Source organism: Oncorhynchus kisutch, linkage group LG9 (assembly GCF_002021735.2).
Source record: "Oncorhynchus kisutch isolate 150728-3 linkage group LG9, Okis_V2, whole genome shotgun sequence".
NCBI lineage: Eukaryota > Metazoa > Chordata > Actinopteri > Salmoniformes > Salmonidae > Oncorhynchus > Oncorhynchus kisutch.
Genome location: NC_034182.2, coordinates 2,537,623 through 2,555,719, shown reverse-complemented (window position 1 = coordinate 2,555,719; position 18,097 = coordinate 2,537,623). Strand labels below are relative to the sequence as shown.

The window sequence follows — 18,097 nt, the reverse complement described above, 5'->3', positions numbered from 1 at the left end:
AATGTCCATATGTCACACATAGTATTATACAGTATATCGAGGTTGATGTTTTTTCGAAGTTGAACTTGAACAGAAGTTGAACATGTTTGTGTAGGGAAGTAGGCCTACCAAGCAATGAAAAAATATTCAAACAATCACGTGCAATATTTCTAACTAAAGATTGAAATAGCAATGTGAGTATTTTTGGCGTGTTGTGATGTATTTATGTGATATCTTGTGAATCTCCAACGCGCCCAAACACTGACCGTCGTTCTACGTCATTTGGAAGCGACTTTTCTCTCCGAAACAATATGGCTGCGCCCTGCGTCGATTGATAGTCTTAGGGGGTGTATAATATGAGTACCGTAAACTTATAAAAACTTACGAACCGCTTCAGTGGACACCAAATTTAGGGATTGTATGTGGCAATATTATGCACACTAAGGTTGTCGTCCTGCGAAAAGGTGTATCAGTCAACATGAGAGGCGCTACTCTCCTCAATATGAGGACATCTTCAATAACGGAGCTTAGGTCATTTCCCTTCTTGTGCAGGAAAGTGTCAAACAACCCCCATCAGCATGGCTCACAGAACGGGACACAAACATCACCCGAGACCAAAGACCAACTCATTGAGAATGAGCCCACGGAGGAAGAGCAACGGAGACCCAAAAGGAAACCGAGCGAGAGTTCTGTGCTGCTCTTCCCCGGGCAGGGGAGTCAGTTCGTGGGTATGGGTCGCGGGCTTCTGAAATACAGAAACGTCAAGGACATGTTTGCCGTCGCGCAGAAGATACTGGGCTACGACTTGCTGTCTATGTGCCTAGATGGACCAGAGGAGGAATTGATGAAGACAGTCCACTGTCAGCCCGCCGTGTTTGTTACATCACTGGCAGCTGTGGAGAGGCTGAACCACGAAAACCCAGCGGTAAGCCACATAGTAGTTGCCATGTCTGTAGCCGCTTATGCGCCGATGCTGTGTGAGTTGCATCTTATTTAAATAGTGTGCACTTAATGGCAAAGTATACATTAAATATGTTTAACTATACAGCCTAAGACACCCTGATGTTTTATACTAATGATATTATTTTATTTCTCCACAAACAAAACTCATCGCACATCTTGTCATCCATCATATGCGACCTCATCCATCTCAAGGCCATTGAGAATTGTGTGGCTGCTGCAGGATTTAGTGTGGGAGAGTTTGCAGCCCTGGTGTTTTCTGGTGCCATGGATTTCACAGAAGGTGAGCCTCAATAGTCTATCCAATGCTGTGCTATACTTAATTATGAACGGACGGTAAACAATTCTAAGTCTCCATAGTATTCTCTTTCATCCTACAGCCCTGTATGCGGTGAAGGTGCGGGCAGAGGCCATGCAGACCGCGTCAGAGCTGATCCCTAGTGGCATGCTGTCGGTAATGGGACGGCCCCAGGCTAAGTACAAATATGCCTGTTTGCAAGCCAGGGAGCACTGCCTTAGCCTGGGCATCAAGGAGCCCGTCTGCAGCGTGGCCAACTACCTTTTCCCCGACGGGAGAGTCATCGCTGGCCACAAAGAGGTAGTGGATGGATGGGGAGTCATTATTTTTTGAAGTTGGGTCACAACATCCTGGATTTACGTACCTCACATGTATTTGAGATCAGAGTCAAGCAGGCAATAGGCCTACTTCTCAGATATACCTAAATGGGTTAGGGGAAGGGGCTAGGGGTGGAATTGACATTGGGAATGAGTCAGACACTTCCTCCTGTCCTCCCTCAGGCACTGGACTTCCTACAACAGAACTCGAGGAAACTTCACTTCCTGCGTGCGCGGCCGCTCCCGGTGAGTGGGGCTTTCCACACGGCGTTGATGGAGTCTGCCACCGAGCCCCTGAGAGATGTCCTCAGACAGGTGGAGGTACGGAACTTCATCAATCAGTCAATAATATATTTTCAATTTCCAGTTGGTCAATGTACTGTGCAGCCAGGACGTTACAATACACAGCATACGTCAAGTATAGAATATCTCCAGTTGTTGGTTGAAGTATGGTGGAGTTTACAAGATTTGATTCCTAACATGGGCCACAGACAGATTGTCAATTGTATAAGTCTGTTTAAAAACATTTACAGTTTCCCTCCATAAATGCCAAAATAAATGTAATGGAGTGGAAAAATCCTTTACCCAAACCCGTCTCTCTACCCATCCCAACTTAGGTACGTCGGCCCGAGATCAACGTGTACTCCAACGTGGACGCCAAGCGCTACATGCATGAGGGCCACGTGCGCAGGCAGCTGGCCAAGCAGCTGGTGTCACCAGTGAAGTGGGAGCAGACCCTCCACGAGGTGTTTGAGAGGACCCAGGGTCAGAGCTTCCCCCACACCTACGAGGTGGGCCCCGGGAAGCAGCTGGGGGCCACGCTGCAGAAGTGCAACATGAAGGCCTACAAGAGCTACACACATGTGGACGTCACCACCCACGATGACTGAGAGGATTATGGTCTGAGGAGTAAGACCGGACTCATGGATTTGTGGAGAGACTCGTATCAATACAGTACAGTCTACATACTGTACAGTATACATCCATTGACAATCACCCATGTCGTGTCTTTGGCATCATTAAAGTGAAGACTAATTTTATCAAATCAATTCTCTGTAATTATTATGTGATTAAACTAATCATGTAAATGTAATTAATTAGGAAGTCGGGGCACCAAGGAAAATCTACAGATTAAAGTTACAATTTTCCTAATAACTTTTCAGATATTTTAATATCTGATCAATTCGTTTTTTAATTAATCATTCTTTACCTCACGTTAGTCTCATTCCGAACGTCGTAAATAGTTGGTTATCTGCACAAACCCAGCCTTTACTATAAATCATCCATACATCAATTTTCTTAATCATTTATTTACGAACTAAATCACAGAAATGCATAAAACAGTAGATACGGTTATAAGGAAATGATAGGGGATGTGCCCTAGTGGGCTAACCCGGTATGACTGCTTGGTAGACAAATGAGGAAGTGGGTGTGGCTGAGAAGGCCGGGAAATACAGACCCTACACAGTTGATAATTATAATTGAAATGCTAATCCTTTGCACACGAACGCTCACTTAATTGCAATCAATATATATATTTACGGTCATGTGTCGTCATGATCTCTGTTGGAATCGTCCGTCTCAAACCGTAGCCCTCTAAGGTAATCGAGGTACGCTTGGTCTGAAGTGGGCTTCTCTAGGTGGGTTTTTTATTCTGAACAGCAGAAAAGGCTGTCCCATGACGCAAGATTCGCGTCTGTGCTCATGGGGCGGGCCAATAACTTAACTTTAAAGGGAATTGGATTCTCTTTCATTAAACATTTTAAAATCACATGACATAATTTCACATAGTTTCATCTTTACACAATAATTAGATGCAAATCATAACGGATACTCTTGTATAAACAGAGTTATGGTAATGTGGCTGTATTGTCTCTCAATGAGATCACAAACTAACACAATGGACCGGTCATAGCTGGATTCTCCACCGACCAGTTACACATTCTCCAAAACATGGATATTGTTTAGTTCTCAAGTTCTGTGAGGTAGAAGAAGTTCTACTGTGAACCTTTCTCTCTCTATACTGCATGAGGGAGAGAGTCTCCTCCAGGAATATACGATCTGAGATTACAGAGTCTGGGTGTAGGGGGAAGAGAGAGGTGGTGAGAGAGAGTTGGTGCTTGCTATATCTGAAGAGGGCCACGTCATGACACCCAAAATGAGTAAATCAGTACTAAAGACAGACACACATACATTACCTACAGTATACTTCCTTCAATGTGACAGAAATGACTTTGTCCATATGAACTCATTCAAGTGACCTTGCACCAATAAATAAATACCTGGTATTTATGAGAGTCAAGTCAGTTTGGTTTTCTCAAGTTTCATTTTTTCCTCAAGTCATTAAAAAATATTTTTACAGCTTCCATTTAATGGTGTGATAAGATAGTTGTGGCAATTAAATGTCTAACCAGTAACAGGCCCAATCATCATAGAAAATACTGCAGACCAGCAACAGTCTTTAAAACATGCATAAGTTGATAAGACTATAAAAACCGTGATCCAGCACAATCAATCAATAACACACACTGCATTTATTTTTTCTTAAATTAAAGTCTATAGTAAAAATTGTTTAAAAATCTCACTCAATTAGGAAATTGTCCAACACAGAACATTGTAGCTAGAAGTCCAGCTCAAGGCCCCCTCAGTGCAACGGTTAGCCTTTCTACTCCTTCCACAATGCAGTGCAAATGGTTGCCGTGGCTACCAGTGCCACAGTGGCAAGCGTCGCTTTGGCCCAACCAGGGTAGTTAGGAGGTTCAATACTGGAAACCTGTGTAGGGGCAAGGAACAACACACGAGTAGTAGTAAGAGACTTATCCCCAATCCCAAATCTACCCATAGCCCCTATCCCCAATGCACATGAGGAAAAGTATATACTGTAGGTATAGGAAGTGTGCTAGTGGCTCTTACCCAGGCTACCCAAGCCTCTGCTCTCTGTGTAGCCTGCCTGTGGACAGCGGAGGCCAACCAGGCTTTGGCCACGCCGGGCAAACTCTTCACTCCCCAAAGCTGTCCTTGTATCCCCCTGATAATGAGTTACATGAGATCTTTGTTAACCATATTATCTTCATTAATTGCGTGTTAAATATTTCTTATGTGCAAAATAAAGACTGATTTACTAGTTGTTTGGCACAATACATCCTGGTCTTTGAGCCCTCTCACCTGTAGATGCTTCTAGTCAGGGCATGGGCAGGACTTGTCACATGGAGAGTTTGTGGCACAGGCCACTGATTAGGGTGTCTCTCTGCCCATTCACGGTCCAGTCTGTCACCCATCTCTGCCAGCTGACGACCTGTAGCCCGGGCAGCCCTGGCATGGATCCTAAAGGACGGACCACAGAAATGATGTTCACGAAACATTAGAAATGCGTTCCTTATTCCTTGAGGTAATCAGTGATTGGGTAGCAACAAAGTGTTCACTTCCAACCATTTTGCTTTCACCCATAATGTCAGATTAGTGACTACTTCAATGGAGGAAGAAACGAGGGTTTGAATACCTCCTTTGAATGTCTATATGACATAAGAGATAACATCAGCTAAATGTGTATGTGACCAATAAAATTGGATTTGACAAGAGTTTGAGTGAAATGTAACAATTTCTTATCTCATATCGTCTGTGTAAACTGATCAAGAGGTCAGGACAGGGGTGACGTAGCCTCTACCTGAGATTCACATCAGACAGGGTGACGTTGTCCACCTCACTAGGTCCAGCCCTGAGGGAAATGGCACGGCGTCGCTCTCTTCTGTGCTCCACCATTTTGTTTTCTGATAAAGAAAATAGTTTGCCACACACATGTTATGAGTTTCAGGGTGTCACACATAAATCATGTGGAAGCCATGTCAGGACAACAGTTTTGTGTATGTGTGTGCTAACAGGTGAGTCATTGCACCTAGCTGTGTGTGTGACTATGGTCATAATAAATGTAACGCCCATAATTATCTACCTGTGTAAATATTGAGTCATGTGATCAGAAGTGTGTTGCCGGGGAGATTATTCAGGTCAGTGGACAGAAACCTTCGTCATCCTGAAAAGATGTCATCTTCAGGATTCACTGCACAGGATGGGCTGAGTGAGGTTTCAAGATACAGTGTGTGTGTGTGTGTGTGTGTGTATGTGTGTGTGTGTGCGATAAAGAAAATAAACACACGTATGTGTGTGTGTGACCTACATTAATGCATGTCATGTCAGTTTTTACTAGGCATCTCGATGTGAAACACAAGAGAGTTTAGTGTTGAAAACACCCCTGGCTCGGCTCACCTGTCCCTAAGCTGTTCTGTCCCTCTCTTCACCTGTCCCGAAGCTGTTCTGTCCCTCTGCTCACCTGTTCTGTCCCTCTGCTCACCTGTCCCAAAGCTGTTCTGTCCCTCTGCTCACCTGTCCCTAAGCTGTTCTGTCCCTCTGCTCACCTGTTCTGTCCCTCTGCTCACCTGTCCCAAAGCTGTTCTGTCCCTCTGCTCACCTGTCCCTAAGCTGTTCTGTCCCTCTGCCCACCTGTCCCTAAGCTGTTCTGTCCCTCTGCTCACCTGTCCCTAAGCTGTTCTGTCCCTCTGCCACCTGTCCCTCAGCTGTTCTGTCCCTCTGCCCACCTATCCCTAAGCTGTTCTGTCCCTCTGCTCACCTGTCCCTAAGCTGTTCTGTCCCTCTGCTCACCTGTCCCTAAGCTGTTCTGTCCCTCTGCTCACCTGTCCCTAAGCTGTTCTGTCCCTCTGCTCACCTGTCCCTAAGCTGTTCTGTCCCTCTGCCACCTGTCCCTCAGCTGTTCTGTCCCTCTGCTCACCTGTCTCTAAGCTGTTCTGTCCCTCTGCTCACCTGTCCCTAAGCTGTTCTATCCCTCTGCCACCTGTCCCTAAGCTGTTCTGTCCCTCTGCTCACCTGTCCCTAAGCTGTTCTGTCCCTCTGCTCACCTGTCCCTAAGCTGTTCTGTCCCTCTGCTCACCTGTCCCTAAGCTGTTCTGTCCCTCTGCTCACCTGTCCCTAAGCTGTTCTGTCCCTCTGCTCACCTGTCCCTAAGCTGTTCTATCCCTCTGCTCACCTGTCCCTAAGCTGTTCTGTCCCTCTGCTCACCTGTCCCTAAGCTGTTCTGTCCCTAAGCTGTTCTGTCCCTCTGCTCACCTGTCCCTAAGCTGTTCTATCCCTCTGCCACCTGTCCCTAAGCTGTTCTGTCCCTCTGCTCACCTGTCCCTAAGCTGTTCTGTCCCTCTGCTCACCTGTCCCTAAGCTGTTCTGTCCCTCTGCTCACCTGTCCCTAAGCTGTTCTGTCCCTCTGCTCACCTGTCCCTAAGCTGTTCTGTCCCTCTGCTCACCTGTCCCTAAGCTATTCTGTCCCTCTGCTCACCTGTCCCTAAGCTGTTCTGTCCCTCTGCTCACCTGTCCCTAAGCTGTTCTGTCCCTAAGCTGTTCTGTCCCTCTGTACACCTGTCCCTAAGCTGTTCTGTCCCTCTGCCTAACTGTCCCTAAGATGTTCTGTCCCTCTGCTCACCTGTCCCTAAGCTGTTCTGTCCCTCTGCCTACCTGTCCCTAAGCTGTTCTGTCTCTCTGCTCACGTTCTGTCTCTCTGCTCACGTGCTGTAGTCGCAATGCAAATGGTGGATTTACATTACTCAAATCAACCAAACGGCTACCATCGCAAAACAATTGCTTCCTTGTTTTGTCATCTTAAAATATACATTTGATTTTGTAATGTTACATAATGTCTTTACAAATGTAATGTCTCAAGCCAATCCAATGAAAGGATGGATTTGTCATTAGTCTTGAGTTTATGGAATTTGAGTTTATTTAATTTTTTACAGGGACAGTGCACATTAATTAACGTTTCAGTAAAAGTGTCAGTTTTAGCCAGCCGGCTAATTTTCAACCGCAGTCCCTGGGCAACAATTACAATATAGACAATCATTGAACAGTGAGCACACGCAGAGCAACATAGGACAAGCAAGACATAGCATACAGACAGAGTAACATAGAACAAAAAGCAGCAAGACAAAATTCATAAAAGCAACAAAGTGTTTCCACACCTCACAAGCTACAGACAACAGACAACATGGAAAGCGGCAAAATAATTGGCAAATAAAAATAAATACAATATAAAATATAGGTAATAAAGATACTATGAATGATTTAACTGTTAAATGAATAATAGTATTAATGCTAATAACATCATATATTCCTTAGCTCTACAGCATGATCAAATCATAACAATTGGGGGAAAATATTATTTGTGGATAGTAATGTTTGATAGGGGTTTGTCAAGACAAGGTGATGTCATCCTCTTCACCAAACAAACTGAAGGTCGATTTGAAGTTCACACAAAGCAAGAAAGACAGTATCATTTTCCCTTTTTGAATGTAAAATATTTAAACAATGATAATGATCCTATCTTTATTCATATTTTGTCATCGAGTTTCACATCTATGGAAGAGCAGTACTGCAGTCAATATCTGTCGACACAATGTTCCTTGTCTGACGACAAAGGAACAGGTGCGTTGTAGAATAACAAAAATGTCAAACGTACCTATTTTGTAGATTAAAGTAGACGCCGCCCTGTAACGCAAATAATATGGGCATTATAGAACAATATCCTAAATATACAAATATTTTGAACATTTCACAGTTGTTTATAATGTTCCTACTTACAGCAGCGTCCTTTAATCTTGTTGTTTTCAGGTAACTGCCACAATTATCATTTCAACAGCCACGCCTATGGCAGTTACACCAGGAAGATCCTTTAGGAGTGTTTCTCTCAACAACCACTAGAGGGCATCATGAGGCGCAAAATGTCTCCGCATGCTAAAAATTGGACCATGTGCATTTAGCGCCACCCTGTGGTGGAACGAGCGGGGAATATTTGACAGTTCGACGCGTCGTCGGTTGCTAGGTTATTCACCCGGAAGAGCACGGTATTCATCTTCCAGCTGACTGGGATGGATCGATAAATCAAGATAAGTGATAACTAGCATCCACCCTTTTAGCAGATTACATGGGTGAAGTCAATAAATTGAGGATTTCTCCTTTATAATTTGCATTAAATTCCCCTTGAAGGCGATTGAACCAGACATCACGATTGGATGAAAATCATTATCCTTTGCAGGTGTCTCAGGCAGGGTGGATCCAGCTAGCTGGGGCTGATGACCGGTGGTCTGACAAGAAGATTAGAAGATCGATTTCCAGGTAGCTAGCTAAAACTGTTATTTGGTGTGGAAGGATACATAGATACTTATCTAGCTAACATAACGCGATTGTGTCCAATGCTTTACAGGACACCAAAATGCTACCAAAAGATAGTTGTGAATATAGCACATGAATTCAGTGTTTTTGTGAGATAGCTAACTGCAGTGGCTCATCATGGGCAAAACAATAGACTATTAACGTTAGTTATAACTATGTTTATTACACGTGCTAAGCTCATCTGTGCGTGTGTGTTTGTGCTTGCATTGGTGTGTGTTTCTCTCTCTCTCCTAGAGACTAGGAGGAACCATGGCTAATAAGGTGAAATGGGTGACCGACATTGAGAAATCCGTACTCATCAACAACTTTGAGAAGAGAGGATGGACTCAGGTCACAGAGAACGAGGACTGGAACTTCTACTGGTAGGCTGTCATTAGAGCTATGGAGCTTTCTCTGAGTGACAATACACAGTGGGTGCTTATGAATATCAGTGTAGCACATACAGAGATCAGGGTCGTGTTCAGTGGGCACAAAACGGGAGAGAAGAATGCTTTGAAACAGGCGTTACAACTTGGTCTTGTCCAATAAAAACACTCATCTTCTTTTTTAAAAGTGTTCTATTATTTGTGCCTACTGAACACAGCCCAGGACAACATAAAAAAATCTGTTAAAAAAAATATTTAGATATTCGTTCAGGGGTAAATTAGACAAATTGCAAGGGTGTGTAACTGTAAATAACAGATAATGTCATTCAGAAAAACTGAAATTCCTGATTAATCACAAAAATCCCATCCCTGACTGACTACCCCCCGCGAATCTCCATCAGCCTTGGGGAAACCCTGTTTATGAACCGTCTATGCCTCCCTATAGGATGAGCGTCCAGACCATCCGGAACGTGTTCAGTGTGGACACGGGTTACCGTCTCTCGGACGAGCAGATGGTCAACCACTTCCCCAACCACTACGAGCTGACCAGGAAGGACCTGATGATCAAGAACATCAAACGCTACCGCAAAGATATGGAGAAGGAGGGAAGCCCGCTGGCAGAGAAAGACGAAAACGGGAAATACCTTTATTTAGGTGGCAGTTATGAGCTTTCCCGTACACGCACACTGCTTACTTACAGTATATGTAAATACATTTCAGTTGCACCTGCTACAAGGGGCTCTGACTAGAAGTGGCCCTTTTTTGGGGTCTTGGGCTATAATAGCTAAACTCACTCATTATTTTGTGCCGTTAAACAAATGTCATCAATACTGTCCTTTCATATTTCTCTGCGTTTTTACACTCCCTCTCTCCCTCTCTGGTTGTGACCCAGACTTTGTGCCGGTGACGTTCATGCTTCCGGCGGATTATAATCTGTTTGTGGAGGAGTTCCGTAAGAGTCCTTCCAGCACGTGGATAATGAAGCCGTGTGGGAAGGCTCAGGGAAAAGGCATTTTCCTCATCAACAAACTTTCCCAGATCAAGAAGTGGTCTCGAGACAGCCGTACATCCACGTGAGTGCTGACACACACACACACACACACACACACACACACACACACACACACACACACACACACACACCTCTACTAACTACTGATAAACATGTCCTGTGTGTGGCTGCCAAAGGTGAGTCTTTGCTTGCATTTACATTGTTCACAGTCAGTCTCATGTCATACAGGTAGTATTACCCCACTACTCTTGAATCTGCTGTTCTCAACACTGTTGTCCGTAGATGAGATGTCCATAGATAAATGACTGATGCTCTGTTTCCTTTGTGTTTGCTAGGTTTGTAGCGGCCTCAAGTGGCAAGGAGGCATATGTCATCTCTCTGTACATCGACAACCCACTGCTGATCGGAGGCAAGAAGTTTGACCTGCGTCTCTATGTGTTGGTTACCACCTATCGACCTCTCAAGTGTTACATGTAGGTTTATGATTAACCTAAAGCCTACAGCCCGGTTTCATTTCCCTCAAGTCCTACCGCTCTGAAATGACTGGATAGGTGATAGGTAATAGATAGATCATAACTTAATTGTCCCTATACTAACAGAAACATAGACAGTATTTGACATATAATGCAAATACATCATTATACACAGTGCAGTATGCATATACGTTTTCATAATTCTGTAAACCATTAATAAAGGACATTGCCACTAGGATAAATTATAACTTCAGCATTTGATCAGATCAGTATTTGACCATTTGGACCTTTGTGTTGCTTCCAGGTATAAACTGGGTTTCTGCCGGTTTTGCACAGTGAAGTACACCCCCAGCACTAGTGAACTGGACAACATGTTTGTGCACCTGACCAATGTGGCCATTCAGAGACATGGGGTAAGTGTGTGTGTGTTTTCAAGACAGATAACACATACACAACCCACTAAATGGGCCTAAAACAGGCAGAAATGTCTCCTACATAAATATGTGAGTTTCTATGCGTATACATTTCTACGTGTGTACAATACATCTATACACGTTGCAGGATGACTATAACCATGTCCATGGTGGGAAGTGGACGGTCAGTAACCTGCGTCTGTACCTGGAGAGCACCAGGGGGAAGGAGGTGACCAGCCGACTGTTTGACCAGATCCACTGGATCATGGTGCAGTCCCTAAAGGCTGTCGCTGTGAGTGGTCACACACACATACGGAAACAAAAACGTGTTCCCCATTTTATCCCTGCTGTGTTGCAGCTGCTCTTCCCTTTTTCACTCCTGTCCCACACACTCAACACTTCCCTTTCCCCTCTAAACACGCTCTCTCTTCCTCTCCCTCTCCCTCTCTCTCTTCACAGCCCGTCATGAACAATGATAAACATTGCTTTGAGTGTTATGGATATGACATCATCATCGATGACAAGCTGAAGCCATGGCTCATTGAGGTGAGGCGCCCACCCACACACACACACTGTAATTACATGACACAGGCAAAAATAACGTGAAGTACAAAAAGTCTCTCTTATTGTGAACTCACTATAGATTTACTCACTAATTCTTGTTCCTACTAAGATGACCTCGTGTCAAAAGGGAAAAACCTTGTGAAAACCTTGTGAAGGGAAACCAGTGCTGCGTTCCTTTCTCTGTCTAGCAAGTAGGGTTGACTTTTCTCTCTCTCTCTGTGTGAGTGTTTGTATATGTGTGTGTGTGTTTGTGTCTGAGGTGTGTGTTTGTGTCTGAAGTGTGGTTGACTAAAACCTGCTCACGGCAATGTACAGGAAACAAACCGTACTCTGGTTCACCAGCAGTTATGTATGTTTTTAGGATTTAGGAATGTCACAATGAAACAATTGTCTGTTGTTATGACTTTGTAAACTCCTTCAATCTTCTCTATCTGCCATTGTTTGCATACTGAGTTGTTTACTTTCTATTGGTTTCTCACTGTGAATGTCTGGCTGAGTACATGAAGTCAAACATTCTCGGAGGGTACTAGAGGAATTCAACTTTTGACTTGAACAGGAATAAAAACAGGTATATTTTGGTAGATTGTTTAAGTTTCCCTGGTCCCGTATTCACTAAGCGTCTCTGTGTGTAGGAGTGCTGATCCGCTGTGAGATCCTCTGGTACAGCCACCCGGGGCAGAATAGCCGGCATGCCAATGCCAAGCCCTCATTAATGTGTATTGTAGAATAACAGCTGAGGAACCAACCTGCAGCAGTCTCTCAGTCTGCAAGGGCTGGGAAACAAGGGAGTGATTCCAACCAAGCTGTGTGTGTGTGTGTGTGTGTGTGTGTGTGTGTGTGTGTCTTTCTGGGATTGATCTCTATTTTTCTCTCTCTTAGTTGTCCATGTGGGTGTCTGTGTGCCAGTATATTTACAACCCACACCCACCTCTGCTGCTATTACATTGTCCATGTGGTACATTTCCTGCCTGATAAGCAGCTCCCAGTTCCTATGGGGACCGATAGGAAATGAAAACAGTGAAATAGTGAGGTCATTCCTGCCTGTTACTAGTCTCCAGTACTTTGTACTCTACTCATACTCAGGACAGAACTTTCCATGCTGCCCCGTGTGTACATAATGACTAATGCTTATCCTGACCTGTGCTCTCTGCTGTGTGTGTGTGTGTGTGTGTGTGTGTCTATTCCGCGTCTGTCCTCTAGGTCAACGCTTCTCCGTCGCTCACTTCCAGCACAGCCAACGACCGGATCCTGAAGTACAATCTGATCAATGACACTCTCAACATCGTCACACCCAACGGGGACATTCCCGACTGCCGCTGGAACCGCAGCCCACCCCGAGAGGCCCTGGGCAACTACCAAGTCCTGTGAGTGACAGCCCCCTCCTCCTATCACAGCGCTCGAGGGAGAAAACAGGCCTGGGGCGTGTTCAGCAGGACGCAGCGTTTTGGAATATTTAGATAGAAATATGCTATGCTTCTCTGACATGTAGAATAAGGAATCAAGTCGGATCTAATCATGGCATTTCTATCTGCAGCATTTGACTACGGAACGTGGCCCAGGGTAAAAAGAAACACACTATTTGTTTAAAAAAAATCTAATTCTGGAGTGCCAGATGGGCAGGGTTTGATGTTTTGAAACTATTGGTCCATCAAGCCAGGATTAACGATTAGAGAAAATACCTCTAACCGTGAACTGATTTAGGATCAGATTAACTGAAACAAGCCATCTACGATTCACCGCATAGCAGCTTCTAGTCATTGTTGCTAGCTATCTGACCGATCAGAATGACAACACACAGCCTTTTACCTCAGAGTTACATTTGTGTTGTGATGTTATCACTATATTGACTTTATACTTCCTATATATGGCATCTTTACTTATTTTATGTGTTGGAGAACACTTTGGGAGGGATCTTAGACCATTCCTACATACAGATTCCACAGCAGGTTGGTGGCACTATAATTGGGGAGAACGGGCTCTTCGTAATGGCTGGAGCAGAATGAGTGAAATGGTATCAAATCCATCAAACACATGGTTTCTATTTATTCTGTTCCAGGTGTTATTATGAGCCGTCCTCCCCTCAGCAGCCTCCACTGACAGAATCCTTCCAGATCCTTGATATGCTTCGTCTCCGCTTATAGACTGCCCTCTTCAATTCAAACCACAGCTTTTCAATAGGTTTCTACTTTTGATTTTGGGGCCAATGAACCATTTCTTTGTTGATTTTGATGTGTGCTTAGGGTTATTGTCTTGCTTGAAGATCCACTTGCGGGCAAGTTTCAGCCTCCTGGCAGAGGCAACCATGGTTTTGTCAATAATATCCTGATACTGGGTAAAGTTCATGATGGCGTTGACATTAACAAGGACCCCACGACCAGTGGAAGCAAAATAGCCCCATAAGATACACCACCAAACTTTACAGTAGGTACTGGGTTCTTTTCTGCTCATGCATTCTCATGTCGACGCCAAACCCACCACTGGTGTGCGTGGCCAGAGCTCTCTATTTTTGATCATCTTTATCGAGGGTGTCAATCATTTCGTACCCCACTGTAGCTCTTACCAGTACTCTGTCTTAAACATACACTCTTAGAAAAAAAGGTGATATCTAGGACCTAAAACTGTTCTTTGGCTATCCACATAGTAGAACCCTTTGAAGAACCCTTGGAACACAAAAGAGTTCTACCTGGAATCAAAAAGAGGTTATCCTATGGGGGCAGCCGAAGAACCCCTTTGGAAGCCTTTTTTCTAAGAGTGTACGCTCTCTCTCTATCCTCTGTCTCTTCCCCTCCGTCTCTCTCTCCCTCCCTGCCTCTCTCTGTCTTCCCCTCCGTCCCTGCCTCTCTCTCTCTCCCTGCTCCCCTCCCTCTATCTCTCCCTTCCACAGGTACGACGAGGAGCAGGCGCTGAGCGAGAATGCAGAACGCGACCTACGGAGTCGCTCAGGCCAATCGCTGGGGTCTAAGGGAACGGCGAAGGGGGGCACCGGGCCTCGCCCAGCTGCCGCCACCTGGAAGTGAGGTGGCAATGTCCAACGCCTCACTGTCCCTTCACTGATCTCTCAGTGACCTCTCGTTGCTCTTCCTGTGTCATTCATGGGGTAAAGGGGGTCGAGGGCAAGGGACGACCCAAACAGAGGGATGGAAGGATGACAGGGAGGGAGGGAGAGGACCCAGTAAGCTCTGAGGACCCTGCCATGCATCACAAGCAAGGACACGTGTGTGTCTGTAAAGAAAGGGTCACACACACACTCACGTTTATCAGAAGCTCTGTATAATACACTAAATAATAGCATTTATCAACCTTTTATATAACAATGGGAAGGGGATGTTCTCAGATGACTGTTAGAGGATTTCAATCAATGCACATGTTTGAATAATGTTTACATATATTGTTGTGGAATTGTTTTAATTTAATGTTTTTTATGTTTTCAAGATGAATATTTGCTAGGTTAAGACACATTGACGTGTGTAATTATTCTGTTCATGTCTGAAAACTGACAGGTTTCACCTCTTTATTCTGAAATGCATGACCCGAAAAGCATTTGCTATATGTTGACTGTATAAAACATAGTGTAATGGACAATGCTAACAACAAACGAAAGTGAGCTTTGAAGCGTTTGCTTTTCAAGCCACTGGAGTAGGCTATAAGGCTACAGTATGCATAGGACAGTCAATGTTTTGGAATTACTTTTATAAAACTGAGAGACTTGTTCAATGTTTGGTTATACAACTTTACTTTTTGAGTTGTTACTCTTAAGTTCAACTTTGGGATAAAGAAATGCTTTCACAGTTAAATATCTGGATATAAAGTGATGAGATCAGCTCTTCAAACGTTGAAGTACCTTTAATTTTGTGTTGTGGATGACATTGCCATGCCAACAAATATTTTCCTGTGGTGTGACCTTGGAGGGGTGACCTCGAAACCAGGGTTGCGTCCCAAAGGGCACCCTATTACCTATGGGCCCTGGTTAAAAGTAGTGCACTATATAGGGAATAGGGTGCCATTTGAGACACTGACCATCACACCCTTGGTCTGCCTGTGTGTTTAAGATAATCCCATTCTGGTCACAGTGTGTGGTCACCTCGAGCGGTTGGCATACAAGAGACTAAAGCTGAAGCTGACTAAAGCTGAAGTGGCTACTGAGCTACAACAGACTGAACCATCTGATTGTGTGAAAGTGAACCTGATGTAATAACCCATAGAGTATCTTTATTCATTTCTTATATACAGTACCATACATCCCACCCCACCTCACTGTGGTTGTTAAAGGGATAGTTCACCCAAAGGAAACCAATATGTCATTTGGGTGAATTATCACTTTAACAGTCACCATTAGGTTTTGCCTTTAATGATGTGGACGTTTTTGTATAGAAGACTGTACCATGTTTTATATATACTAATATGGTGCTGCTGCCTTTGTCTTACAGATGGTTTTAGTACACAATGAAATATACATGGTTACATTAAAATAACGTATGTACTTTTGACACTATTTGGTTATGCATTTCATGTCATCCTTTTACCCTCATTCTTTGTTGCATAGAGGTAGTTGCAATTATATATTTTTTATATACATGTACTGAATATAGGAATTATAACATGCAATGTTTTTGTTTTTTAAATGTATTAATAATTCCTGGTGCCTCAAATGTCTGCATGTAATAAATCCAATTAAACAATGGGGGATTTGTGTAAATCTCTATTTTTAGGGTTCACCTGTGTGCATTAGACAGACTCCCACACCTAACACGGACTGTGTCAGAGCACTCTCTGAATTTGAGGGGTCACATTTCCCCATCCCTCAGCTGTATACCAAAACAAGTGGCAGGGCTGCCGTTTTGCTAAACAATTTCAGTGGCCATATATTAATTTTGTTTGCGGTTCTTGAAATTTCTTGAAATGAGAACTATTATTTTGAAGGTTTTTTATTTTGCATACCGGAAGAGATGGTGGGTGCGTTGATGCTGCGGCTCCTGTTGCTGGTAAGAAAAAAAACGGGTAAAAGGTTAGCCAGCTAAATACAGCTAATTTATTCATTGATTCGCGTCTCTCAAGAGGAGCGGAACTCTTCAAGGTAAAGTGATAGCATGTCCAGCTATATCTAACACCTATTTTGTTCATTTGGAACTTTGGTTTTTAAACTTTACAGCAACTGTACGAACGTTTTTCTATGTAAAATTACCAGAAGCAAGCTATTTAGCCAACTTTAGCCACTACTATCCAACCAGCTGGAAGGTGGGGTATGAAACAGCTAAGTTAACGTTAGCTAGCTAACGAACTATGGTTGACATAACAGTACGGTCGGTAGCTAGCTAACGTTAGATCTAACTAGTTAACGTTACTTGTTATGGGTCCTGGTAGAAGGCTGCCTAGTTAGTTAGGTAGCTAACTAACGTTAACGTCAGCTAATGATTTAGTTAACTAACAATGTTTAAGATAGCCCGCTACCTAGTCCTAGTAAACTATTACTAGCATAATAGCCAATTGCTTACTTACGAGCTAGCTCCCTAACTAGGGAACTAACATATTGGGTCGGGGGTATATTTTTAGTTGGCTCAAGATCTGTCTGTCTGACTACAGCCCTTGCGTCGGTGACTGATGAAAGAAGGGCGGGGCAGGTTTCAGAAGTAAAGATAACCCCGCTGTCATCTCATGCAGTCTAAATTCAGAGTCAACTAATCTCAACAAATGTTCTGTGTCTAGCGATCTTCTGTCATCGGGTAAACGTTTCTAGCTAAAAAGCTAGTTAGTTTTCACTTTAAAACTGACTTATGAATTCAATCACTTTTTTTTTTTTTTTTAACATAACCTAATATAAATCATTGGTTCACACTAAATGGCCAAGTGGCACTGTCAAAATGTGTGACTTAGGTTTAAAATCTGATTTTAAGAAAATGCATTTTAGAAATAGGAGTTTGACTTTATCATTTGGCCAAATACTGATGACCCAAAACCTTCCCTTGAGAGAAGTGGAATGGGAGTTCGTTTTTGGACCTAAATGCCAAAACATTCAGGAGATGGAGATTCTCAAAGTTGACTGGACCCATTTTGCATATCTGACCCGTTTTGATATCATTTGAAAGCTTAAAAAACAGGGTTGTCAAACTATAGGATTTAAAGTACCATCCATCATCATCGTTATCATTCGTCACCTGGAAGTTGGAGTGGCATTGTACTCATTTTGTTTCTATGGTGACTGGGCCCTTAACATCATGCCAGCAGAGCACATGGGCTTCCACAGGAAAGTGACTAGAAAGCTGCTCATATCTGTGATGTCACTTAATCCAGTATTTCCCCTCATTATGTGTCTCCCTCGGTTGGCACTTTAACATGGAAAATGCTTGTAAGAGTGGAACAAATGCCATTGTTTAAGCATGCCCCTTGGTCTAAGGTTTTTGGGTAGGGTTGACTGCTGGTGGTGTCAGTGACTCAAAGTAGAGAGAATCTAGGCTACACACATTCATTGAGCACAGTTTTGAGCCTCTCAACATT

At 43.7% G+C, this 18,097-nt stretch overlaps 3 protein-coding genes across 7 annotated transcripts in view; all 3 read left to right on the top strand.

Annotated features, from left to right (window-relative positions):
* Positions 1-231: 231 nt before the first annotated feature.
* On the top strand, positions 232-3,842 carry mcat (malonyl CoA:ACP acyltransferase (mitochondrial)). Its single transcript, XM_020490807.2, has 5 exons — positions 232-904; positions 1,135-1,222; positions 1,320-1,537; positions 1,738-1,875; positions 2,172-3,842. The coding sequence occupies exons 1-5, from the start codon at positions 413-415 to the stop codon at positions 2,442-2,444; spliced, it is 1,209 nt and encodes a 402-aa protein (XP_020346396.2). The 5' UTR covers positions 232-412; the 3' UTR covers positions 2,445-3,842.
* Positions 3,843-8,426: 4,584 nt separating this feature from the next.
* On the top strand, positions 8,427-16,289 carry LOC116352954 (probable tubulin polyglutamylase TTLL1). The gene is made up of 10 exons (XM_031831485.1): positions 8,427-8,721; positions 9,013-9,140; positions 9,589-9,797; positions 10,036-10,216; positions 10,491-10,628; positions 10,933-11,041; positions 11,190-11,333; positions 11,501-11,587; positions 12,806-12,969; positions 14,490-16,289. Exons 2-10 carry the CDS (start codon positions 9,028-9,030, stop codon positions 14,620-14,622), a joined length of 1,278 nt encoding a protein of 425 aa, XP_031687345.1. The 5' UTR covers positions 8,427-8,721; positions 9,013-9,027; the 3' UTR covers positions 14,623-16,289.
* Positions 16,290-16,556: 267 nt separating this feature from the next.
* Positions 16,557-18,097, top strand: part of LOC109896253 (protein kinase C and casein kinase substrate in neurons protein 2-like) — a 38,683-nt gene continuing 37,142 nt past the window's right edge. For 3 of the 5 annotated variants that reach the window (XM_031831484.1, XM_031831483.1, XM_031831480.1), the window contains exon 1: positions 16,569-16,679. The gene's annotated coding sequence lies outside the window, so the exon portion shown is untranslated. Of the gene's footprint in view, positions 16,680-18,097 lie in introns of all 5 variants that reach the window. The other 2 variants (XM_031831482.1, XM_031831481.1) reach the window with 2 other exon arrangements.